Genomic DNA, 26,944 nt, shown 5'->3' on the forward strand with positions numbered 1-26,944 from the left:
AAAATCAATTAACAAAAAGGACAAAAAAACCAATAAACTTGGGCAAGTCCATTAAACCTCACAAGATGGTTTATCCGAATGTGATAACCTAATATAAAAAAAAATAAAAAAAATTAAGAAGTTTGATTCCCAAATCAAGCAAGTATTGAAGGACAAATCCAAAAAAAATAAAAAAACGTTATCAAACAACCCTAAAAAAAACCGAGTTAACCCTCGCTAACCTATCAAATCCATAAATTATGCTGTAAGACCAAGTTAAACCCATAGAAAGTAAAGTAAAGTAAAGAACATCACAAAGCTCAATTTTCAATAAGCCCAACATCAATAGATAAAATCAAAAAAGAAAATCGGTGAAAAAAAAGATTAATTTTAACCCGGGTTAATCTTTCAAACGTATGATACATGTCATGAGGACAAAATCACCTCATAGAAAGAAAAAAAATCATGAAGTCCAATTATAAATCAACTCAATATTGAAGAATGAAATTGAAAATAAAACTCAATTTAAAAAAAAATCCAAAGAAAAAACATTATTAATCAAAAGAGTGAGACCTAAAATTAACATAAAAACAAAATGATAGGATATTTTTTTTATTTTGGCTAGATGAAAATGGACCCCGAGTCCAAGTATAGGAGATAAAAAAAGTCATGTCATCACCTAATCGCAAACCATCGACTAACAGAACCATAAAATCTAGTCCCTCATATTAACTAGAAAAAAAGAAATGAATATTTGTCAAAGTCTCAATTTTGATTCCCTAAATTATAATTTTTTTTTAAAATTAATAAAATTAAAATTTTTTTTTCTAACAAAATATTTCTTAACATCCTAAAATCCTCATATGCAGGCATAAAAAAGGAATCACCTAAAACAATCACAATTTAAAGCAATAACAAAAAAAAAAAAAAGCCAAATAAGAAGAAAAAGAAATTGAGAAACCAAAACGTAAAAAAACCTAAGGAAAAAAAAAAAAAACAGAAGAAATGAACAGTAAGATGATGATTATAAGCATGACCACAACATTTCATCATCATCATTAATCATTAATTATTTCGATTTGAAAATTAATTAAATGCATTTCGTCCGTTTCTCTCTTCACGGCACCCATCAGAACTTGAGAAAATAACAAAAACTTATATTTTTTTAGAGCTGGCCAATATTGAATAATTATTTATTTGTCCTTTTCCTTTGATTATTTATTTGTGTTTTTTTTTCTTTTAATTATTTAATTCAGAATAATATTTCAAAAAAATAATTAATCTCCCTCCTTCTCCCTCCCCTCCGTAAGGCGTAAGCAACTCTATAAATGCGCGTTCTGGCCACCCACCAGTTTCTATGCTAAAAAATCATCAACGTTTCTCTTCCTTTTCTCCTCCTCTTCTTAAAATCACACAAGCAACCACACGCACAAAAGTAGTATAGCTCGCTCGCTCTGCAAAATTCTTCCAAATCAATGGCAACCAAAGTCTATATTGTGTAAATCTCTCTCTCTTTATACTCTTAATTTTCCATTTCTAATCTCTTATAACCTTGAATTAGTTTACTTGTATTCAATCCCGATTTGAGCAAGGGTTTATTCTATTGATTCATTTGCAAATATTTAAAGCCTGCATTGCGTTTGTTTGTTTCTAATAAGTTCTTCTGATTTTTAGTGTCTGATCTGTATTGTATCTCTAATTAATCATGCAGTTTAGAATTTTAATTTATTTTTTTATTTTGTGGATTAATCAGTGTTGCTAAGCTCATCTTATGCTTGATGACTAAGATAAGATATAAATGTGCGGTGTTGATTTTTCGGATCTTTGAATGCAATGGAGTTCGAGGTCTTGTCGGTATTCACATGATTCTTGTTTTCATGTCAGTCGAACATTTAACTCAATTATTTATTGAGTGAGTCGGTCTCAACTTCGATCTTCTCCTCTGTAACCCAAAAGAATTATATAAAAAAAAATTATTGCTGCTCGTTTATTGTTCATCTGGCAATCCTTTCATTGCCTGGTATTTTCCACTAGTAAATATTTTTAAAGGCTCTGGAGGAAGCAAATTTTTGTTGCTTAAGTGTTGAAGTTAGAGTATATTTAGCTCTCTCGTTCCATAAAATTTTGATAGATTAGTTGAGATAATAATTCTCTGAAGATCCAGTCTAAATCCCCATTAAAAGAAAGGCATTTGCTGCTGCTACAGAGTACAGACTACGATTTTTCATGATTTTCACCAGTTGCATGGATATAGTACTGGTTTGCGGACACTTTATTATTTCACTAAGAATGGTCAATTTAGCTGGTAGTTCTTGCCATGTTATTGGTATGAAGTCTTTTCCAATCTCATACATAGTGGGCTAGTGGGCACTATCTAGGTATCCACTATTTCGTGGGATGGTCTATTGGGGTCAGTTGGTTTATTGCTAACAGAATACAAAACACAAAGAGTATTTCCTTTTTTTATTTTCTTACTTTTTTAATTGGGTGTAGGGGGTGTTTGAATGGGGATATGTTTGCGCGTAAGTCTAGTTTGCAGATCTAGAATTCTCAGAATCCAGACATTACAGCATAACATGTATAGTAAGTCAATTCTTTGAAAGACATGATTAAATGATGTGGTGAGCTTGTTGGCGCTGTGTCAGTTTAGGCATGATGAAGCATGAAAGTCAACCTTATCTATTTTCTCACTGTGTCCAAAGTAACCATGACATATGACTCACTCATTTCAGTGGCCTGATGGTCGTCTGTTGCAAATTTTTGAATGTAATGGGTATGAGGTCCCATGTTATTTGTCATATCTTAAGGACTCATCTGCTGTACTGTTTGATCATTATGTATGGTACACCAAGTATTGCACTCTATATATATTAACCATTGCTATCTAAGGTTTTCGTATTATGCAAATACTTTCTAGAAGACCAACTTCTGGTTTGGATTAGACGATCTTATGGACAGATATTCGATTGGGTTTAAAAACATGATGGAAAGGCATCACCTTCAAAGACTGTTATTAACAGCTTGTGAATATGCGATTGCATGCAACTTATTCTTATATGCTACAATCTCTCCTTCAAATTCTTTCTCGTTACTGAGGTTTCATTTTTTGGGGGTTTAGGGATGAGGTTATGATGAAGCATGCTTTGGTGAGACGCATGCTTTGGACTTTTCTCCTCATAATCTGTCTCATAAAATTTCTTATAACTTCTACAGGTACTATTCCATGTACGGGCATGTAGAGAAACTGGCAGAAGAGATTAAGAAAGGGGCTTCATCCGTTGAAGGTGTTGAGGCCAAATTATGGCAGGTAAGGAAGTATATGTTGAACTATTGAGTTTACCTTCATGTTGTAGCCTGTATATGATGATACATATATAGAAGAATGCCACTAGAATTTTAGATTGAAAAGGAACTAGGATTCCTTTGAGACATGAATCTTGACTTGCTTATAAAAATGTTGTCTGCTTGTGAAGTTCTGTGGTTATCAGAATTCATCATCAACATCCATGGATCCCATGCTTTGTGTGAACTGCTGCATGCAGTTTTGAAGGTTTTCAATGTCATTGCATTTTTGACGATCAGTATTATCACTTTAATCTCTCTCTTAATTATCCCAATGTTGCTCCCACGTCCCAAGTTTTCTCATCTGGTTTGCCACTCAAGTTTGTAATCTAATAAAATAGGAATGCAACTTGATAGTTCAACTGGTGGCTAGGAAATCCTTTCAGTTCAATTTTTCTCAAGTTTTCTACTTGAATTGATTGGTACAGCTACTTATCATTTTAAGCACAAAATTCCACTGGCTGTCACAGTCTGTTGCTTACCATGGTTTTGGAACAATGCCGAAATTTCTTGGATTATTTTTTGAAGCAGAGGCTCTTCCTTGTGGTTTTTAAGATATTGCAAAAAAATGTGCTTATCTAGTCCTCATGTGTATCAGGTTCCTGAGATACTGCCAGAAGAGGTGCTAGGAATGATGAGTGCACCACCAAAGAGTGATGTACCAATCATTACACCTAGTGAACTTGCAGAAGCTGATGGCTTTGTGTTTGGATTCCCAACAAGATTTGGAATGATGGCCGCCCAATTCAAAGCTTTTCTGGATGCAACTGGAGGTCTATGGAAAGCACAGCAACTTGCTGGCAAGCCTGCAGGAATCTTCTTAAGCACTGGATCCCAAGGTGGTGGCCAAGAGACCACAGCGTAAGTCCCTCTTTCACTGTTAGCAAATTACCTTTTTCCACCGTTAGCAAGTTAAGTGTTTTACTTGAAAACTTGCTAGAAAGTGAAAGCAACGACGCTTTATGAAAATGCTGAGATTGTTACAGGTTGACTGCTATTACCCAACTCGTTCACCATGGGATGATCTTCGTTCCCATTGGCTACACATTCGGTGCTGGCATGTTTGAGATGGAGAAGGTTAAAGGTGGAAGTCCTTATGGCTCAGGAACTTTTGCTGGGGATGGCTCAAGACAGCCAACCGAGCTTGAACTGCAGCAGGCTTTCCACCAGGGCAAGCACATTGCTGCCATCACAAAGAAGCTCAAGGGAGCTGCATAAGTCTTACTCGATTACAAGAATACAGGCTGGTCTTCCATTTTTTACTCTCATAAAATATGCATTTGCAAAGAATAATTGTTGATCTGTTGGTTATTATATGCCTAGTATGTGTGTAATACGATAGTATTAATTGCCAATGATCACAAGGTTGATTGTGCTTCCATTGTTCCATTCCCCAACGCATTATAATTTGATTTCTTCCGTCCTCTGTTTTCAGGACCTTTACCTTAATCTACTCTCTTGTATGTTGAAAAGCATTAAGATCTACATAATCGTATGAAATAAGTTTTTTTTTTCCATTTTAAGCTGATGCCAGCCAGAGCCCTGCTTTAAGCTGAGCATCAATCTATGAAATTAAACCATAGTTCTGTCAAAGTTCCTTATCTTGCCATTGCTGATAGTGCCTGCCACCCTGATTTTTTAATATGAGGTGTTTTTCATTTGAAAATATATAAAAAATAATTTTTTTTTAAAAAATAATTTAATTATTAACATGAATACATTAAAATAATAAATACACAAAAACAATTAAAAATTTTCAAAATTACCAGCTATCCGTAACACAAACATGATGTCATAGGAGGCCAAGTGAAACAAAGCATCAAGAATAATAACATCTAACAAAAGTTAATCCAGTCGAAGTTCCACCAGCTATAAAGTATAACCTCACCTTCATGTTCATGCTTGAAAGAAATATATAAAACACGATGGTCCGGTAAATATTAAGAGGAATTTGATTCATCAATCATTTATTATTTAGTTATTGTTCTCCGAGTAGATATGATCAGAACCAACCTATTCTCGGAATACGAATCTCCAAATTAACAAGGCTGTTCGTCTCATTAAAAAGCGTGCCCTCAAGCAAGCTTTTCTCAGCCACTCGGATTCTGGATTGCATGGATTTGTCAAACATGGTGCAAATGCAATACATGATGGCGTCTTTTCCTTGTTCTAGCTTGTAAATTATCGTTTTACAACCAACACGTAAAAGGGTTTTGGCTTCTTTGCAATCAATGAACTTCGAATTATCATTGCAATCAGGCATCTGTCACCAGAAGAAGTGTTGTAACTCTCAAAGCTGTTTCTTCCCGTAATCCGGCCAGCCATCCGGTAGCAAGCGAATTCTCCAGTCTCACCACTTCTTACGTGTGACTTACCTATAGCTTTTCTTTCTCTACCTAAATGCTTGACTTCCCTTCTCTGCTTATGCAGTAATCAATTCTTGTACCAATAAATAAAACTTTGTACTACAGTATCTTCAACTTAATATATGATTCGACATTAAATTCTGTGCTCGATTTCCAAGGTAGCTAGGCTGATGTAATGTATTACCTCATATCTTCTTCTCTGCTTTATGCTCATGCCATGCTTGCATAGTTGGATGCCCATTAGTAGTGATAATAAAAATCTCAAGCACTCATTGTCTTGCAAGTTGACAAATATAAACTCTCTTCAAAACATGCATTTTTAACCCCACTGCACTACCCAGAACAAGAGTCTTAGGGCAATCATTTTTACCCTAAACAACTACAAGATTCCACTTTTTCTCTCTAAATAAGGTTCTCCTTTCCGATACATTTTAGATTTAAATCTTAAAAAAATTATGCAGTGGTAATTTTGCTGCAGCACTGGCTGACAAAAAGCTCATGGAACTTTGAAAATAAGGTTTCCAATTGATGAAACGATCAAAGAGGAAACAGTCCCTTTAAACTCACATGATGAGTACTGACTGAACATGAGCAGGCAAAAGCTATACTTAAATGCAAGATAATGATGGTATTAAACAAGCTGAAAAACCAATTCTATTTGTTGCAATGTCATTGGATTCGATTGGTCTAGCTAGTCTAGTGGTATCTAGCCTTGGAATTTATGTCTTAAATTTATATTAATAGAAAAAAAGGATATGATGCTCGTGAACATTGAAAATTTTCTGTACTTTAAGAGAAAGATATGTTTTAAGTGCAAGAATTAAATCAAACAAAGCTCCTAGAGTAATCTTTGTTTGTTTCGATCCTTCTTCCTTGAAGGGTTTATACAGATTTCATCTTTTCTTTTGTGGAAATTTCTTTTTGACAATTTGAGTAACTGGAGCGGTCTCCAGTTTCTACTCCTCTATACTTCCCTGAAGAGGTCCAGTGCCCAGGATGATCAGTGAATCACATGCATGTGGAAGTGTAATATCCTCTATCTTGCAATATATGATGTATATATAACCCAATTAATGACATTATATTATATTAGTAAGGAATGTCTATAATTAATTCCTTCCAAGCTCTTTGTCAACATTAATATTGTAATTACTCAGCTTGGCAGGATAGTAGATTGAAATAAATATGAATATTGCAAAAGAGAGAAAAACAAGAAAGAAAACACAGATTTGTTGTGATTCGATAATGTATCTATATTCATATGAACGAGGAGCTATATTTTTTTATGTATCAAATTAGATTTACATGATGTGTATTTATAGTAAATCCCGGTCTTACAAGAGTATTAATAATTTCAAATAATATCCTTTTATCGTATTTCTTCATTCTTCTTATTCCGCTCGATTTTGATATCTGTACATGTACTATAAAAAAGTGCATTTAAGAATCAATAAAAACTTGTAATAGAAGACAAATATATAGATAGGAAAGTAAGCTTCTGATATCTTGAAGTCACATGGAAGACTGTAATATTGCTGAAACAATAATCAACTCTTAGATTCTATGTTTTTTAGTAAAGTTGATGTAACTTTCAGTAACTTTAAAAATCATAAAGTACTCGATATATTAATTATAAGGTCCCGAATCCGGTGCTGAGCTTAAAAAACTATAAGTTTCTTCATGATGTAAGATCATAATTTATTGCACAATTAGAGGATAAAGCAACAAATTAATTCCAAATAATTACTCCGAAAGAATCTCGCCATTTTTTTTTCTCATTCGTTCTTGATTGGCATCTTGACACAATCGATTTCCATATTTCGTATACAGATGTGTCTTGAAAACAAAAATCATCACAACTTGAGCCCTTGTTTGCTCAAATTTATACACAGAAATCAATCATTGCAACGATTGGAAGAAGATAAATGGTTTCTCTCCAGTCCGTCATTTGATACAAAAACTTTTACCCATCTTCTTGTTGCTTAATTTCTTCAGAAGAATTCAACATCAAAGTTTCCACTTTCCTCCTACAACATATATTTCTTGTGTTCCCATTAATCATAATTCATAAATACAAACAAGCAACCCTTGAAATAAGTAAATAGGATCATCTATTCATAGTTTCCAGCAGTCTCAAGCATAAAATTAATCAGCACTAATTTTTTTTTAATGTTTCTACGTGTGAAAGTAGGAGAGATTAATGAATAATCGGCTTGCCTTCACCTTCCAATGGAAGCCCCACAATGTGGCCATTGGATGAAAAGCACAAAAGTAGAGACTGATAGCATCTACACACACATACCTCCATCCCTAACATCTCATGAAATGAAATAGAAAATAAAAACCTAAAAGAGAAGGAGGTGTGGACCACCTTCTGACTTCCACTAACAATATTCCAAACACATAAACAAATCAAAAGTGAGATTTCCAATCAAATGACATTCCCACACTCACTCCCTATCCTGGAATTCAATTATTCCCTTTCATTCCTTTTCCCTCTTAGTTAAATCAAACCTGAAGCTAGTGCCAGTTCTATTCATGATAATATATATATATATATATATATATATATATATATATAGCAGTAGGAAAAAAAATATAAAAAACAAGAGTTTCTTTATATATCTTCTACTAAACTCAGCTACTTAATAACAGATTAATGTTATCTAAACTAAAACTTCTTGACAGTAGTTTCCCTAAAATCAGCACCTATTTTCGTTCCTGACCCACGTTTATTACAGCAAATAATATACTTCCAAACATTGGCCATATGCATCCTTTTGACTTTCCCAGAAATGTGTTAAATCTCTTTGAATGTACTAGCTGATATGGTAAGTGAGCCTGCCTGCCTTTAAGATTTTATCTGAAGAGAGGATTTTTTCTCGATCAACACAGAAACTGGCGCTAACATACTTCTTGCCGTCGAAACAAAAATATCAGTTTGCCTGTAGCTGGCCGCGTGTACCCTTGGAGAGTCATTTCCTTTTCTTTCTCTTTCACAGTTTCTCTACATAGTGTTCTTTTCCATCCAGAACTACATTTAATATGGGGCCTCTCTGTTTTCTGTTCCTTATTTTTTTATATCGTTAATCTTATCATTCCCAACTTGGCTAGGGTTTTGATAAGATCATATACACTAGTTGCATAGAATCTGTTCCCATGCCCGAATTTTTTACCATCGTCCTTTCCTTTTATCTGAAAGTCCCTCCAAATGTGGGGGTCCAAAAATCAACTGTGGTCTCATGAGTAACCGGAAAAGTGCTCGATACCGGTACTAAACAGAGCCCTTGGCTTCTAAGATCTTGTTTTTGTCCTTCAGAGTCCCTGGACTTCTCAGAACTCTACAGCAAAAAAGAAGATGCCATATATCAATTTCATGAACAGAAAAAAAGATTCTTAGTCCTTGATACTAATTGAAGAATTTATAGTTAAGTATTGAATAATCGTTGGATAGTTACTATATATATGATTATATACTTCTGGAGGGAGAATATGATTGTACCTGCTGGTGGTGTATGGGAGCTCCATTTTTCGTGTATGGGGAGATCAAGACCTGAAATATAAAATTAGAAGATGAATATTATAGAAATGCTAGACAAATCTACACTTAATGGATGAATGCATTATTTACAACTCATGTCCTGCATCATTTCTTTGGTGTAGTTTTCACTAGAAGGATACAAGATTTGTATAAGATCACTTACTGTGACTTGCTCATGGAGGAATTTGATGTATTCAATAGCTTCAGAGAGCACCGAGGCTGTATCAGTCTGACATGATAACATGATCACAGGCCAAAAAGACAATCATTGATAAGCTTTAATGATTCAAGAATGAAAATGATCTGTCACTATTTACTCTTCGTGAGAGTGAGCAGCAGAAAAACGCAAGAGAGTTATCTTACCTTTCCGAAAGGTGAAACTAATTGTTGGAGTGCAGTGATTCTGTCCCCCATCTTCTCTTTCCTCGCCTATAATCAAAGCTACTAATTCTCATTCATGTCTATAAATGATGGAAAGGATAAAAGGCTTGTATAGACTCATCTTGTCAAAATCTTTTCTTCAGTTTTTTTGTACCTTAAAAGCTGGCGAAGGTGATGGTGTTTCATTTCTTGGCCTTTTTGCTCCTGCTTCACCCCCACTTTTCTTTACTGCTGTATTCGAATCCCGTACTTCAGATATATTCTGCTTCGAAAAAACGAGTGATCCAAAAACTATCAATCTCAATAGTCCAAACCCTAATCTTGAAAGCACAATTAATTACCATCAATCGAATATCTGTAAATTGCATTAGCTATATATATATACAAGGCTCAGGCGTAAAGATGCCTGGTTGTACTCTTCCATTATCATTTTATATTTGCATACCTTAGGTTTTTCATCGAAATTGGATGTGGTAAACTGCGGTTGCATCGACGGGAAAAAGCTCGGACGGACATCACTCATGGCACTTGAAGATGCATTCCAAAAGGGAGCATTATTGGAGAGGTGCAACTGGTTATGAGGAGGCTGTTTGGGTGGTGAATTTCTCAAGAATTGAGGTATTTTAGACCAAGAAGGCAACAATTCATTAGTGCTAACACCATAATTTGCCCCATATGCATAACCCATCGATCGGTTGTCGAACGAAGACTGCTGTCCTTGATTATCTGATCCCAATAGTCCTTGCAACATAGTTGAAGGGCTTCCATATATACCTGAAGAATCCATTGGGAAACTAGACTGCAAGCCTTGACCTGTCACAGTACTTTCACTGGAGCTCCCGTGAGGACTGAACTGTGGTTGATCTAAGGAAAAGCCCCGATTCATTTGCTTAAACTCATTCATAGAGGAGTCTCCACTGACCACAGCGAACACTCTCTCTGATGATCTCCACTGAGCTTGAGAAGATCCAATCCCAGTTTCTTGCTGATAATTGGTGCTTGAACTCAAATTATCTTGTAGCATCGATCGAAAACTGCTCTCAGACTTATCTCCGCGCCTGCCAAAAAAATTTAAGCTTTAAACTCGATATTTATATTTTTTTAATAATGGAGTGTATTAATTAAAAGGTAGTCACTTTAAATTCGGTAGGTATGCATATAAAGAAACAAAGAAAGTATACACATGAAGCAAACTCTCGCATAGCTAGCTACCGAGCTAGCGTTACAAGTGTGTATTTGTATGTGAACTTACAGTAAGGTCTGATTCCAATCAATGGCTGGTGAAGAGAGGCCTAAACCCATCATATGCAAGTCGGAAGAAGAATCATGGCCTTGTTGCAGCTTCTGGGAATCATGGAAAACAACAGAACTATCCGAGACTGAAACAGTTTCCATAGAAGACCTTCCTTTGACATCAACCATTTCTGTTGGCCAAGCAAAGCTTCCTAAACTAGTATGTCCCGAAGTTGTAGATGATGATCCAGTACTATCAAACCTGTTCCTGCTTGATGAAGATGAATCCCACCAGTTTGTGCTTGTGTACTCATCTGCCATGGCTTGACTATAGCGACTGCTTCTCTTAAGCTGGTCTCTGTGTGGTTGTTGTGCGCAAGATTCTTGTGCTTTGTTTCTTGATTTCTCGGATGCTTTTACTTAGCTTCTATGGTTACATAAAATGATAGAAAACCGTTCAGTGCAAAACTCGAGTATATATAGGAGTGGTAGCCAAAGCGACCATCTGGGTCCTGTGGTGTGCTAACGAAAGAACTAACCGGAATGTTGGCGGTTGACCTTTCTCTCTGTGTGTGTGACTGAGTGACTAAGGAAATGTCTTTTTGATATTTATTTTTTATTATTTTTTTATTCATTTGTTTGGCCTGGCTGCCTTTCCTTTTAACAAGTTCACAAAGAATAGTATATTTTGATACGGTATTGCCATGCCTATGAAATCATGCCAGGTTAGGATCCACTTGTGTTAATTGGAGCCACTGGGCCAATCATAGAGCAGGGAATGCTAGCCATCTCACACTGTTATCATCATCATCATCATCTATTATAATATATAATAGTTGGTATTTTCCTCAAAGCAATGATTTCCATGTACAGAGCTTCATTTTATACAGGTATTACAGCTGCAATTTTTAATATTTAATGGTTGTTTTCATGGGGTTTTGGTATGAGATATTTTATTTCTGAGTTTAACAAATGGCAAAAATTATCTTGATAGATTTCACATAAAAAAAAACATATTTATAGATCTGCACAATTATATGTAATAGTTGCAACAGTTTGATAAAAATCACATCCAGTAATTAATTTATACCTTCGGTCATGGGACAATTATTTTAGAAATCGAAGAGCCATGATCACTTCACACTACATTGCTCAGAAAGTGCTAGGCACCAAAGCACACGTACGTGCACAGTACTAGAACAAGTTAATGATGCTAACCTAAAAGTTTCTTCACTTCACTTCCTCAATTCATTTACCGGAATTTGCAATAAGCTATATATGCATCCACCGGATTCTGATGTACCAAAATACATGCATTATTCATGAAATTTTGCTCATTCCATCAGACAGGGAGGAATATGGACAAGGAAAAACACATAGTTCCTATATGAGATAGGGATTTAATTTACAAAGTGTTTTTTTTTTCAATATTACACACATGAAAAACAAAAACTTTATATGCATTCATGAAATTTTTTGAATTGAACTCAACAAAACCTAAAAAAACCTTTCATTCAAAACTTGAAATTTCTATGATTTATTACTAATTTTATCAAAATGTTTTTAGGAAAACTATGTTTTGAAATTCATAATTGAGATGGTATGATGAGAACCACCACACATGTAAAGCGGTGAGTGTTTGTAATTTTATTAAATTCATGAATTAATTACATATTAGAGATTGCATGAATTGATCACATATCAATTAGAAGTTAAAACATGGAAAGTATATACAATAGGATCACCTATAAATAGCGATTAGTTACATAGAAAGCCTTTGATTAAGGCAAAGTATCATGAACACCCCCCCTCTAACCTAGCTCCACCCCCACCCCTCGCACAAGTTGATTGTTAGATTGGAATGAATGTGAATCTTCAATCTAAAAAAAATCAAAACAACATTGGAAAACACTTTTTGAAAAGATGTCGACATCACATAAGTGAGAGGGCACATACTACGTTTGAAGTTTGCCAACAACAGTAAGTTCTCAAAGGAAATGATAGTTTAATTCAATAGGTTTAGCCCACTTGTAAGATACAAGGTTGGAGCTAAAAAAAGTGGCATTTTTGTTGTAACATAAAAGAAAAGGCCATTGTGATATACAAAAGAAATGTTTGAGCCAAAAGGAGTTTAGTTGTGGTACATGCAAAAGCACGATACTTAGATTCATGGTTAAAATGGGATATACAATAGGTTTTTTTAGCACTCCAATAAACCAAATTATCACCAAATATAAATGGAGTAGCTAGAGGTAGAATGATGAGTGTTAGGACAACCTGTCTAGTCAGCATTGGAGTAAGCAACTAGAGCACTATAGTGTAAATGGATGAAAATAAAGTCTAAAATAGAGGGTGCCTTTGACATAGCATAGAATATGCTTAACAATAAGAAAATGATCATTGATTAGAGTATGCAAATATTTGCTAACAAGATTGACAACATGTGCAATGTTCGGGTGTGTCATAATCAAGTATTAGAGTGCGCAAATGAGAGACTAGTAAAGAGTGGGATTAAGGAAAAAAAAAAAAGGACCATCAACAAATAGATACTAGTAAACAAGAATGAGAATACGATCAGGTTTGCTATCAAGTAATTGAGCTCGAGTATAAATATCTCATGTCTATTTCAAATGAATAATCAAAAGACCATCCACAATTAGCAAAGTCTCAAGATTAAGAAAGTGACTAAAAAGACATATATCATGAGTGGTGAACTTCAAAATGAAGCTTATTAGTAAAGTTGTTAGAAAGAGATAAGTTGTTATTAGTAATAATAATTTCATTAACATAAAGAAGAAAATAGATAATGTTTGAGTGCTAATGAAAGACAAATAAAAAAGTGTCAAACATTGTAGAAAAAACCAAGTTTAATTACAAAAGTGTCGAAGCTTTAAAACCAAGCATGATGATCTTGCTTGAAACAATAAAAGGGTTTTCTTTAGTTAACCTACATGATTAAAAAAACGAGGGTAATTGTAACCAAGAGGTTGTTTTATATAAATATTTTTAGTGAGAGTTTCATTAAGGAATGCACTCTTAACATTAAGTTAATGAAAAGGCTATTTATTGGCCACAACAATAGAAAACATAACACAGATAATGGTAACCTTGATAACAAGAATAAAAGTATCATTACAATTAAGACCAAGTACTTGTGTATAGCTTCAGACAATAAGGTGAGCTTTAAATTGCTCAATGAACCCATCAGGTAGATATTTGATCTGGAACACATATTTAAATCCCATAATATTGGTGTTTGCATGTTGAAGGACTAAAATTTAGGTGTGATTATTTTGTAAAGCATGAATATTTTCATCCATAACAACAATCCAGTAGGATTCTTATCAACAAATTTAAATCCTTTAGGTTTAGTAAAGGCAAGAACAACATAAAAATGTATAGAGGTCTCATTACACCAGGGTTTGTCATGAAAATACTAGTTTTAGCTTGAGTGATCATAGGGTGAGAACCCCAAGGAAATATAGGAGAAGAAACATCAATAATGGATCATGTCTTAGTAAGGGATGGACTAGAAGCTGGTGGTGGTAAAAAAGGACTTGCAAAGGAATTAATATCCTATAAATTAAGACTAAGCCAATATATTAGTATGAATAGCTCACATGGAAGATTCAGATTCGTTAATATGAGGAGAATGGTGTTTTAAGGTTGAGGATGAAGGATCTATATGAAGAAGATTCAATTCTAGAAAGTTAGGAAAGTGTAAAGAGAAGAATGATTAAGCTTAAGATGTATCGACGAAAAGAAAAAAGATTTTCATCAAATTGAATATGTCAAGTGATATAAAACCAAGAGGTTACAGGATCAAGACAATAGGACCCTTTATAAGAGGGATTGTAACCTAAAACAAATACTGGGAATACTAAGAGAAGAAAATTTAATAAGCATATAATCATGTAAAGAAGGACAAACATGAAAACCAAATGGATGAAGACTTTTATAATTCAAAGATGAATCATAAAAAAACTCAAATGATGACTTACCTCTAAGAAATGGTGTAAGAAAATAGTTAATGATATTAGATATAGTGTTGAAGACATCAACCTAGAATCAAAAAGAAAAGTTGGAGTGAAAAAGAAGAGCTAAGACAGTTTTCACTCAAATGATAATGTTTCCAATTCAGCACGACCATTTTGGGTAGGTGTATATTGAAAAAAAGTTGATAGTGAATACCAAAGGTACAAAGATAATATTTGGAGAAAGTATTAGTAAATCCACCCTAGTCATCCTTTGAAAACATCATAAAATTCATATTTGAGTTTCAAAGGATAAAACCAAGTAAATCATGAATAATCAACAATGAAGATAACGTAATAGGTATATTCCAAATATGATTTGATAGGAAAAGATCCCTATATACCATGATATATAGATCTAACACATTAGATGACCTATGTTCATTATGAAAATAAGGTAAACAATTATTGTTTGCAAGTTGACATGTAGTATAAAATTTTAAATAGGGAAATAAAGATAAAGATTTCATTTTTTTATTTAAGTAAGAAATTAGAGAATTATTCACATGTCCAAGATGAGCATACCATAAACATAAAACATGTAGAGATTTATTCTTAAATATAGAAATAAATGTTGAGTTACCACGCTCTAGTACATATAAGCCTTCATCTTTGTTATCGGTTGTACTACCCTTATTCTTTAACAATTCTAAATAAAGAAAAGATTATCAATAAAGGTAACTAACAAAGAAAAATAAAAAATTAATTTACTAATTGAAAGGATATTTTTTGTAAGGAGAGGAATAACCAAGATATCTAATAATTGAATATTTATAGTAGAAGAGAGGGTATTAGTATGTGTAATGGGTAGAGAGGCTTCAATCTTTATAATTACTAAATCCTTACATGTATAATGACAATATTGGTTTCAAATGGATGGGTTATTGTACATATGGGCTTAAGCTCTAGTATCTAATTACTAATAAAAGGCTATAAGTTCTTTTATAGAATAAGAACTAGTGAATGTATTGGTAAGATAAGCACTAGAGTCATTGTGAGCATACTATTACTTACACATATCATCAAAGTGACCATCAATTCTATAAATTTGATGACAACAAGAACGTTGATGTCTTTGAATAGATTAAAAGTGATCATTAGAGTGTAGGAGAAATTTCTCTGATTTGACTGCATGGAACCATGATTTATGGCTATAAACAACATAATAGAAGGAGTAAAAAGCTCAAAAAACTTCTAAAAAAAATATCCAAGCTCTCAACTTTAGAGACAAAATCACCAAAACATAGGAAAAATGTAAGGGCCATTTGTGTAGTCGGAAAGCTTAAGAAATCAGAATTAAGGCCATGGAGAAACTAGTACCCTTTATTAGCATCATCAATATGTTGACCAATTTCATGGAGTTAGTGATTGAGAGCCTTGAAGGCTTGGGTATAAATAGCAAAAAACATGTGCTGCACTTTATCGGTTGAAGATTGTTTTTAAGACAAAGTTCATGGATCTTTTGAACGGTGGCTAAAAATGTGCTCAAGGGTGATCCAAACATTGTGTGTGGTAGAAAGATTGATAACCTCGGTCATGGCCTTTTCAATAAAAGAGGAAAACAGTGGTTTAAGAAGACACTGGTTAGTAGCTTTTCATGCCAAGTGTTTTTCATTTGGTATGTGAGAGTTAAGGGGTTCAAATTGAGGTGGATGCACAATGGTTCCATCAATATAGCCCAAGGTTGTTAAAATCACGAGTTAACTCGTAAAATCGTATGATTTTACGAGTCAATATATGTTATCATGTTAAATCGGTTTAAAAACTCAAAAAATAATGAAATCATATTAAAATCAGTTGGAATGGTGAAATCGTATAAAATCATGATTTTAAATCCGATTTTATGAGTTTATAAGGAATTTATTATATACTGCAATAAATGTACCAAAAAGTCAAAAACTTAGCGTCCTGGCCTTTTTTTCTCAAAATGTTTCCACTTCTAATGTTCTAAAGTCCAAACTTTTACATTACAAACAAATCTTCACCTTCATCCCTTTCTCTTTCTTTAACTATTCCTCAAAATCCAAATCTCCACTAACTTGTATTCCTAGAAGCAAATCAATCAATCAATCAATATGGGTGGAAAAGAATTAAATTTATAAATTTCAACCTACTGGTGAGTGATATATGATCTGCAACTTTGAAGTTTTTTTTTTTTTTTTTTTTTTTTATGGACTTATGGAGCTTCTAAATTATAACTCTAGGATTAGTGTGTGTGTGTGTGTGTGTAATATAATATAATGATCATCAATTGATATATTTTAGATTATTTGAGTTGCACTAGAAGTTTGAAGCAAATCCCTCTCTTTTTGTTCACAATCACATATTTTCGTTGTTAGGTCATGTGGTTATGTTGTGCTGTAATTTTTATGTATATTATTGCATGTGAACACTACACAGATTATATATATTTGTAAGCTACGAGAGTGATGGATGTAAGCTTTTGATTGAGAATTATAAGCTTTTTCTTTATGGCTTTATTCATGGGAAATAGACTAAGAGTAGTTCTTTGGTTTGGAAAAATGAATAGGTAAAATGGGTGGGCTTCAATTTTGAACTTCTTTAGAAAGTTGTAGGAAAAAATTACTTTTTGATGTTGAAATCTTTTATAATGATAATCACCTAATGTATCCGTGGGTTACTTTAGCTAAATATATGGAAAAAAAAATTTCTTATAATTTTATTATTTGAGTTTATTTTGTATTTTCTATACCATGTCAAAAATATGTGTTTGACAACTTTGATATAGCCCATTAATTCTTAGCTCTCAAAAAGGGAAAGGAGTTGGCCTTTTCCAATGAGATAGTTGATGGAAGAAAGCTTGATGCATGATGATCGTTTGAATCAAGGTGTTGAAAGGGAGAACGGTGGAGGAGGATTCGATAGCCATTGAAAGGAAGGTTTATGAGATAAAAAAAAAAAGAGATTTTAATCTAATTTAAAACTCTGATACCATGAAAAGTTTTGATGAAAACTGTTACATATATAAAGTGATGAGTGTTTTTATTTATATTAAAATCATGAATTGATTACATATTAATTAAAGATTAAAACATAGAGAGTATACACAATAAAATCTTCTAGAATTAAGAGTAGGTTAAAAGGAAAGTCTTTGATAAAAGCAAAGTATCCTCATCAATAATCATTGGATTTGGATATGCATACGTGAAATCCACTAATTTCAATTGATAACTAAGATTTTTTTTTTTAAAAAAAAAAAACATAAGTCGAATTGATAACTAAGATTTTTAGGAGAAGTGTTTTTGGGGATAATTTTCAGCAACTAGCAATAATCTTATCCTAATCAAAATACAACATACTATGTAATGCATGTATTCCAACTAATATATAGTTAACACAATAAATATTTATTATACTCAAGAACTAATGAAGTTTTTTTTTAACAAACAGATACTTTTTTACATGGGTGCTTGATAGATCATCAAGACAAGACCATTAGCTTCTGACAATCACCAGCTTCCCTAAAATAAAAATCACCTGAAGGAAGTTGGCAATCAACTCAGCATATCAAGAACATCTAGTGGGTTGGTAAAATTGTTGTTGATCACGAAAACTTTGTCTGCTAATTATGTGAAACTGTAAATTCGAAGCGTCAATTAATGTTGTTCCTACATTTTTTATGTTGGTGAAATGACTGGGATTCAAGATTAGCATATACTTTAATTAAAGGAAGATTAAATATCTATGCTAAGCGTCATGCCTCAACTATGTTAGAATTGTATGCTTACGTGTGGTGTAAGATGACAGTATTTTTTTGTTTTTTTAGTGAAGGATAAGATCATTTTGACCTTTGCTATAAGTCAAAGATAAATTGGAAGTTGAAGAGGAGTAAGTGTTCTTGCGTTTCCTTGCAATGATAGCTGACTCCAACAAAACCAAAATAAAAATTAGTTTTGACTTGAGAGGCCGAAGCCATGCTCTTGGCCTCGTCTTCTACGATTTTTTTTTTTCCCTTTTCAATCGGAATCGGCCAAGGAATCACCACCATTGGAAATTAAAAATAATTAATTTGTTAATATTTCATCAGCAATTCACTATTTTCTTGAAATATCTATGAGTTTGAAATGTACAATATTAATTGTATAAATTTTTTAACACATTTGTTGTGATAATTCTACGTTTATATTAGTTTTTAGCATTAAGAAAATTAGTTAGTACTATTCATTTACGATAAATTGTAGAATATATGTTTTTGCCATAAGTATCAATATTGATTCTAAAGAGGAGAAAAGAAAGGAGAGAAAAAATTTAAAAAAAATTATTTTGGAGTCTAAATAAAGATATTCTTATTACTTAATTTGATGAGTTTAATATAATTTATTTATTTTTATTATCTATCCATTTCTTCAAAATAAAACTAGAAATAAGTATTGGTAGCTACTTACGAAATAATCCAACTCAATTACTAAAAGAATTCATGTTATGGAATAAATCCCTTCAAAATATAATTTATCGTTTTGAAAACAATCTTACTTATTACCGTAAAAAATATCCCTATAAAATTATTATTTTTACTTACTAATATTTCAATACAAAGAACTAAAAACAAAAACAAAACCTGAATAGTGTTTACTTTATTCACATGTACCAAATCTTTTTCCATCAAGAAAGAAGAAAATTGACAATCACTAACACTCATTACAATTGTGTCACTATTTCCTCGAAAACATTATTAGGGGATAAATTATAGTATACTATAAAACTAGGTGTAACTATAATCTAATTTCAAGATTGAGTGAATCATTTAGGTTAACCCAATCAATCTAAAACTATGTTATTTTAAGAATTTTTTTATAAAACAATATTATTTTAAAAAATAAAATCAAATTATATCCCATTTGAAGTTTCCGATCAAATTGATGTAGTTATGAATTATTTTATGATAATAATTAAATTTTATAAGTCAATTCTTATAAAAAAAAAAATAGCAAATGTTCCGGTTTAGGTTTAATAACACTCTAAAATTATAGTATTTATTTAATATAAAAATATTGGCAAATTGATTAAAAAAGAAAAAAGAAAGAACAAGGAGGAAAAGCATTTAGATTTTGACTTTCAAGTTTTGAGGTTGGGTGATAGATGATGAGGCGGCGGCTGCAGCATGAGGAGGAGGAGGGAGAAAGATAATGGTGGAGGAGAGAATAGAGGAAGAATCACGCGTCACGGGGAAACAATTATATAACCTTTGTTTTTGAAAATCTAAGAGAGTCAACGGGTAGGGTCCACGAGCTTGCACGCGTGCCACGACAAGTGGGTCCCGCGACAAAGTTCTCCTAAATTCCAAACCCATCCACAGGTCAGCCAGCTGCCTCATCAAAGTCAGAGCCAGAAATTGACACTTCTAGGAGGACTTGTACATATTAAAAACAAATTGGTGTTGTCTTCTTCAAAGTCTAATCATTTGGCCTCCCGTTGTTCGCATTACAATTTACTCCTCTTCTTCCATCTTTCAAACTTTGAAGAAATTTACATGTCAAGGACTACACTAGGATTGTTTGAGGTGGCAAATGATTCTATTTTTCATATTATTATTTAACACAAGAAAAAAAATCATGAATACATTAATCATGATAATAAATCTAAGACTCCATGTATTCTTGATGTATAAATTTTAGGTGAAATAACACCATTAAATGAATTGTTGTTTCTATATTTTTTTTTTAGTTTAATATAGGTGTTCGGGCTAGCTTGCGCGTACCTCGACTAATTTCATGGGCCCTGAAGTTAACAATCATGTAAGCCTCCAGTGGTCTGGTTGTTGTTTCTATATTTTTAATTATATGCATCATGTATAAAGATATAATTTTAATTTAAACTTGATAGACATCGAGTTTATACAATCTGAATGGATGAATATTTTGTAGATAATTACTCTACTCGATGGATAATGGGTAAAGTATGTATATTATCAAACCCGATCCAAAAACCATCCAAACATAACTTGAAATATATATTTATATTATATAGAGAAATCATAACAAAATCATAAGAAAATATAACAAAATCATTGTGACTCTTAATGAGAAAGCCATCCGTAAGAGATGAATAAAAATATAAGAATGATCGGAATTGTCTGGTGGCAACACCTGGGATTGTTATATTTGTAGGTAGGGGTGGTGTTTCGGTGTTTGTATTTTGCTTTTCTTTTGATTTTTAGGTGAGTTTTGGCCAGTTGTTCATAGTCTATACATTCTTTTCTTGGAAATTAGTGGAGGTAGTTGGCAAGTGGCAATTTCAAGGACCTGTTGTATATGATCCAATGAATGAATATGGACTTAACTTTATGGGGAACAATTTTGTCTTAGAAGATATATCTTATAATTCTAAAATTCTAAACCATTAAAGAAAACTATAGGATAAGTTTTTATATATACCCCACTTGAAAGAATGAATGAATATGCACGTATCTTTATTGGGAACAATTTTCTCTAAGAAAATATCATACAATAAAAAATAAATTGTTATCAATTAGCTGAATAACCATGAAACTAAACTTGCTTCTACATGAATGAACTAATATATATACACAGTTTCAACTCGTTCTTCATCATTTTATATTTTGTTTAAAGGTTTGAAATAATTATTTTATATATATACATAGAATAAAAATGATTTGAAAACATATTTTTTTTATTATTATTTTAAATAAAAAATCTTTTCAAATTTTCAAAAACATTTTTGGCAATACAGCTTGCACATCAAAACGATTTGAAAACAAACATAATGGTTCCCAAATATATTAGCTTTCAATAAGAAGAGTAGATGACATTATAGAGTAATATAAAATTATTTTTAAAATCTAATTCAATAGTTTAATTTTTTTAGGTAAAGATGATTTTGTTACATAAAATCGAGCTTAATGGTTAAACGTAAAAAATTTAAGTTTCACCACTATTATATCTAATTAAATTAAACATAAGGTTGTGGTTTGGATATGTGAAAGTTTTAAGTATAATTTTTTGTTTTACTTGAGATGATGTATTAAAAAGTAATATAAAATTATTTTTAAATTTTCATTTAGTAATTTAAAATTTTTAAATTAATATAGTTATTTAATAAGTTGAATGATGCTTATTGAAGTTATTATAACACATCCAAAGTGAAAGCTCTGATTTCCATAACAAGAATGACGCTAAATTCATCAAAAAAAAATTATCTATTAAAATGTCCAAACATAAAAAAAAATTATAATGAATCATAAAATATTGAAAAATATTTTTTATTTTTTTTATTTATATATCAAATTAAATCATAAAGTAAGTTATATTCAAGAGTTCTTTTACTCAATACTTTTCCTTCATCTTGTTGCAAGATATCTCATTATTTCATACACATCATTTCTTTTTTGTTTTTTCAAGCATATAATGAGTTGTAGATAATGTCAAATCTTTGATGATTATATTCTACATAATAGAGTTGTGAAAACTTATGGATATGTATTCTACCTCTTAATTAATTTTTTTTTCTATTTTTAAGAAGAATTCTGGGAGCAAATATATATATATATATATATCATATTCTATATATATATTAAATATATATTTGTAATTTTTCAAACAAGATGGTGTTATTAGTTTCTTTTGTTTTGAAAAGTTTAAAATACAAAAAACATAAAAAGAAAACTACAAATAATAACAAACGGTTCATAAAATAAATATTAATTTTTAAATTATCAACATCTTTTTATACGTGATTCCAGGCTAAAGAGTGAAGTGATGATTGTAATATGAAATAAAAATAAATGATTATTGAATTCCATTATCCACTTATTATGATGCAGAAATACATGACAGACGGACCTAAGTGCCACCATGTAAGCGTAATTTGCGCCTGAAGCATTTGGGGACTTGAAGCCAGTCAACCACAAACATTTGCGTTTACCCCATCAAAATTAATTTTAATTTGTTGTGCCATAGGAAAATGACAAGTTCCATTCTTCAACTAATATCAATTTAAAACTCAATCGAGACTTAGTGCGAGTTAGATTAAAAAAATAAAATAAAATCAGATAAAATATAATATAATCAAACTCGAGTCATTTAAAATAAAACTAAAATTATATATTTTTTAATTAATACAGATTAACTAGTTCCAATTTATAATCTCCTCATAGGTCCTCCATTTATTCTTTTAATTGCTAATTAAAATTAGTACCAATAATATAGATTTGTGTTTTTTTTTTTTGTCGAAGAAACCGTCCTTGCCAATAATATCTGTTAACAACGTTAATCAAGAATACATAAAATTCATTTTTTTGTACATGTACACATGTTGTTGTCTCTACATATACATAATTTAATAATTAAAAGATTAGGAGAAATTAGGTAGTCTATCTAATTAACTTTAGTTTTAAAAGTAATTTTAGTGCCTGGTTTGGAAATTAGATTACACCGCAGGTACAACTAAGCCTCGTAACCTTAATTAGAATTAGTAAGTTTTATTTAATAAGTTTCTCAGTGTATATCTTTCAAAAATAGGAATTGTTAAGTTATTTCCTCTTTTTACTAAAAATTACATGTTCCCGTGTCCTTCGGTTTTCTTCATTATTTATCATCGATCCAATATATATATATAGAAAGAATAATATTTTATGTTTTGTCCTTGATAGCATTTATGTATTATTTAATTATTTTTATAGTAACATGAATGCTCTTAAGCTTTTATTTTCCTCTCTTCTTCTTCTTTTGCACATGCAAGAATGTTATAACTTGTTTAAGTCGTATTGTATTTGTTTTTTTTTTTTTTTGGTGTTCCGGGCCAGCTTGTCAGGTGTGACAGGCTGGTACTCTTGAGGATCGAACCCAGGACCTTCGTATTGTATTTGTTGTGCTGTGTTGTGCAAGTCATACCTATTATACCGTGTCGTATTATGATGTAAGTAAACACATCAAATTATTTGATAATTATGATTGTCCTATGTTGTTAATAAAATCACTTAAATAAGAATTATCTTTAAAAATGTAACTTAAATTTAATATATTTTAAAAAATATTATAATTAAAAAATTAAAAAATGAATTTTTTTCTTAGAGAAATACACGATCGATTTCATAAAAAATATAAATAAAGAAGAAAAAATAATTAAAACATTAATGTTTTTTTAGTTGATAGGACTACTACATAATTTAATTAAAATCCATACAATTTAACAATAATTAAAACATATAGAAAAAGATAGTAAACAGATGATCACTGAACAGAATCCATCAATTTCAAGCAACCCGTCAACCATATTTGAAAATTGTCACCTCAAGTACATTTCACGAATTCAAGCAATGTTAGCATCAATGAAACTTCTAGGAACTTAAAAGTACTTTTACGTTTTTTTGAATTTACCGACATTTGAATAAAACTAAAAAATAATTCCTCTTTGTAAATAAATAAATAAAAAACACTAGGATAACAACATAAAATGTTAATCATGTAAATAGAAAACCCAGTGGCCATTTTGTTTCCGAATCATTATTTCATCAAAATGATGTCATGATGCTGTAAGCTTGAGGTGTGAAAGGGACAAACTAGACAACCATACTTAGATTTGGACATAAAGTGGTGACCTCCATGTGTGTCTGCAAGTGAGAGAGAGAGAGAGAGAGCAAGCACCACGAGTGAATGAAGGATTGAAGTACAGAGCAAAGCAAGTGGGGTCTTTGGGAATTCATCGAAAGTAAAAGGAACACGGCAACACACACACACAAGCATGAAAAATACACCAACCTTTTAGCTTTGTGTTAAATTTCAACTCCATGTGTTTCTAGCTATGCATCTACAACTCCATGCCTCTCTTGCCATTCTTTATGTTTTTTCTTCCAATATCTTAGTCAATTCCAAGTGTATATGATCACAACGGGCATGTTTACTTCTTGGATATTCCCCTAATATACTATTTACTATAAAATTAATCAAGTGCACGATCAATGCTAAGAGAATAAAATATGAAGTGGCTTAGGGTAATTGATCATCTTGTTTGATGTGATGGATTCGTGTGGAAATCATCCAATGGTTCATGATGATGCTAGTTTGATGAGTCTCAAGTCAATGAATTCTAACCATTTAAAAGAAGAAAGTACTAGTCGTAGTCAATTGATATAATTTTTGAAATTGACTAAGGGAAGGGGTGAAACTGAGGGAGATCAACCGGATGTTGGAGTTAAACCTTTGAAATTAAAGATACATTTTCAATCTTCTATCTTTACAATTTGGTCATCAATCTCTTAAACTCTTTTCACTTTAATCCTTAAATCTTTTAGTATTGTAATGTAATAATTGAATTCAACACCATTTAATGTTAGCCCGTAGAAGCATAAAATAAACCTAATCTACAAGGTCAAGTGAATAACTTTATCCTTAACATTAAGATGTGTATGAATTTTTTAATTACCAAGAACAAAAAAAAAAAAAAGGAAAATAAAGAGCAGATACATAACCATAGAACCTGGCACTTTGCTGTGTGAACTAAGTAGGGGATATAGATTATGAAACTTATGCTTCTAGTTCTATGAACGTTTTGGTTCTCTCTTTTTTGCATATTGTATTATATTCTTCTTCTTTCTATTAAATAAAAATAAAGTATGTTTTACTTACCAAATTTTTGCAATTAATTAATTATTGCAGTTCTAATCCTACAAAAACCACCTAAGATTTCCACTTTGTGATCTCAGACTGCTTGCCTAAAACCCGTGTAATAGACAAAAGACAATTTGCCAACCTTTTAAAAGCAGGCTGCCCAGAAAAGGCAAGTGGGGAATGGATATAAATATTTATTTCAGAGCCAAAAACAATTCAATCAAGTTCATTAAGAAAAAGGAAGAAGGTTTTGATCCATGGTTTCTTGTTCTAGGAAGATCCACTAGTGGTTTTAGAAAGTGATTTTAGTGAGAGCATTAATAATATTTAGTATTTAATTATAATTTCACCCAGGATTCGACAAGTTATGTCCTTAATTATAGAAGTTCTTAGTTATTATATTCTCATAGATTTATACCATATTTACATAAAAATCAAAATTTTAAATAACTCCATGGATGAGGTTAATCAAACGTATATATTTCACCGTCTTAAAAAAGTTTAAATCGAAAGTTAGATAAATCTTTTCCCTCCCACCTAAGTTCTAAGCCAATTTCTTGTGACTATATTATCTTTAGTTAACTCGTATAAATTCTTGTTATATATACTCGTCACCAACCATCTCCAAACCAATTTCTATGGATTTTAAAATATTTTTTCCTCATAGTTTATGAAGGGTAAGACAACGTTAGCAAGAGCTCGTGTAAAAGATGTGGAAGATTGTAGGTTCATGCGTGGTGACCTCTCTTTTCATTGACTTGTTTGAACTTCAGCCCTTTGAAAATTGTTGTGCAATTTACACCATATATAAAAAAGACCTATAATTCATCTTTCAACAAGATATGATAATATTCTATGTAAATTAAAAATAAAATTGACTAGTTAGTGGGCTATGTCTTTTCCACTAATTTAGTCTATCCCCCCCCTGGTGGGGGTTGACATGGATCTTGACCCTTCCTGTTGAAACATTCTTTCTGGTCATCATTTCAGTCCCCACCTATCTCAGACTTGTTTATAATCCTACAATATTTGAAGACAAGGGTTTGGAATTGAATGTTGTTGCTTCAATGGTTGTCCTCTTATGCTTTTCTAATTGGAAAACAATTCTATTATTTCTTTTGTCCACTGGTTGTGTTTTCAACAAGTGTAATTTACTTAATATATAGTAGGGACATGGAAGATATAAAGGGAGATAAGACTTTGCCTTTGCAAGCATCAGTTTTTCTCTCCTTTTCATGGAGATCGTACTATATTAATATTATCATTTCATAATGATTGCTAGCTAAATTCATTATAATAAACACGTTTTATGTTAATTTTTAAGCTGTTTTAAATTAAAATTCATCTATACTACTAGCTATAGAATTAGAAAAAACAAAATTAAGGCTACTACTAGAATTGTATGCCCATCATCTAATCAGATTCTAGGCTGGATTGATGATAGGAATGCTCTCCCGATCTTCATTGTAGCTCATTGTATAT

At 31.8% G+C, this 26,944-nt stretch overlaps 2 protein-coding genes across 3 annotated transcripts; one reads left to right on the top strand and one right to left on the bottom strand.

The window, feature by feature from the left end:
• The first annotated feature begins 1,288 nt into the window (after window positions 1-1,288).
• On the top strand, window positions 1,289-4,836 carry LOC118047497 (NAD(P)H dehydrogenase (quinone) FQR1). Its single transcript, XM_035056800.2, has 4 exons — window positions 1,289-1,477; window positions 3,193-3,286; window positions 3,920-4,182; window positions 4,308-4,836. Exons 1-4 carry the CDS (start codon window positions 1,455-1,457, stop codon window positions 4,537-4,539), a joined length of 612 nt encoding a protein of 203 aa, XP_034912691.1. The 5' UTR covers window positions 1,289-1,454; the 3' UTR covers window positions 4,540-4,836.
• A 3,450-nt stretch (window positions 4,837-8,286) lies between these two features.
• LOC118047577 (transcription factor bHLH123) lies at window positions 8,287-11,451 on the bottom strand. 2 transcript variants are annotated; one of them, XM_035056916.2, is made up of 7 exons: window positions 10,862-11,451; window positions 10,055-10,667; window positions 9,764-9,874; window positions 9,592-9,657; window positions 9,392-9,457; window positions 9,190-9,240; window positions 8,287-9,028 (listed from the first exon to the last, which is right to left on the bottom strand). In XM_035056916.2, exons 1-7 carry the CDS (start codon window positions 11,161-11,163, stop codon window positions 8,879-8,881), a joined length of 1,359 nt encoding a protein of 452 aa, XP_034912807.1. In that variant the 5' UTR covers window positions 11,164-11,451; the 3' UTR covers window positions 8,287-8,878. The 2 variants fall into 2 exon arrangements, with proteins under 2 accessions (XP_034912807.1, XP_034912808.1); XM_035056917.2 differs by having other exon boundaries at window positions 9,764-9,871; window positions 10,862-11,449.
• Window positions 11,452-26,944: the final 15,493 nt, after the last annotated feature.

This window comes from Populus alba, chromosome 11, assembly GCF_005239225.2.
Source record: "Populus alba chromosome 11, ASM523922v2, whole genome shotgun sequence".
In the NCBI taxonomy this organism is placed as follows: domain Eukaryota; kingdom Viridiplantae; phylum Streptophyta; class Magnoliopsida; order Malpighiales; family Salicaceae; genus Populus; species Populus alba.

Coding starts and splice junctions, on each gene's coding strand:
- LOC118047497 (XM_035056800.2), top strand. CDS start 1,455: ATGGCAACCAAAGTCTATATTGT. Junction 3,287..3,919: donor TTGAGGCCAAATTATGGCAG/GTAAGGAAGTAT, acceptor CATGTGTATCAG/GTTCCTGAGATACTGCCAGA. Junction 4,183..4,307: donor GGTGGCCAAGAGACCACAGC/GTAAGTCCCTCT, acceptor AGATTGTTACAG/GTTGACTGCTATTACCCAAC.
- LOC118047577 (XM_035056916.2), bottom strand. CDS start 11,163: ATGGCAGATGAGTACACAAGCACAAACTGGTGGGATTCATCTTCATCA. Junction 9,875..10,054: donor ATTTCGATGAAAAACCTAAG/GTATGCAAATAT, acceptor GTTTTTTCGAAG/CAGAATATATCTGAAGTACG. Junction 9,241..9,391: donor TCCTCCATGAGCAAGTCACA/GTAAGTGATCTT, acceptor TTTATATTTCAG/GTCTTGATCTCCCCATACAC.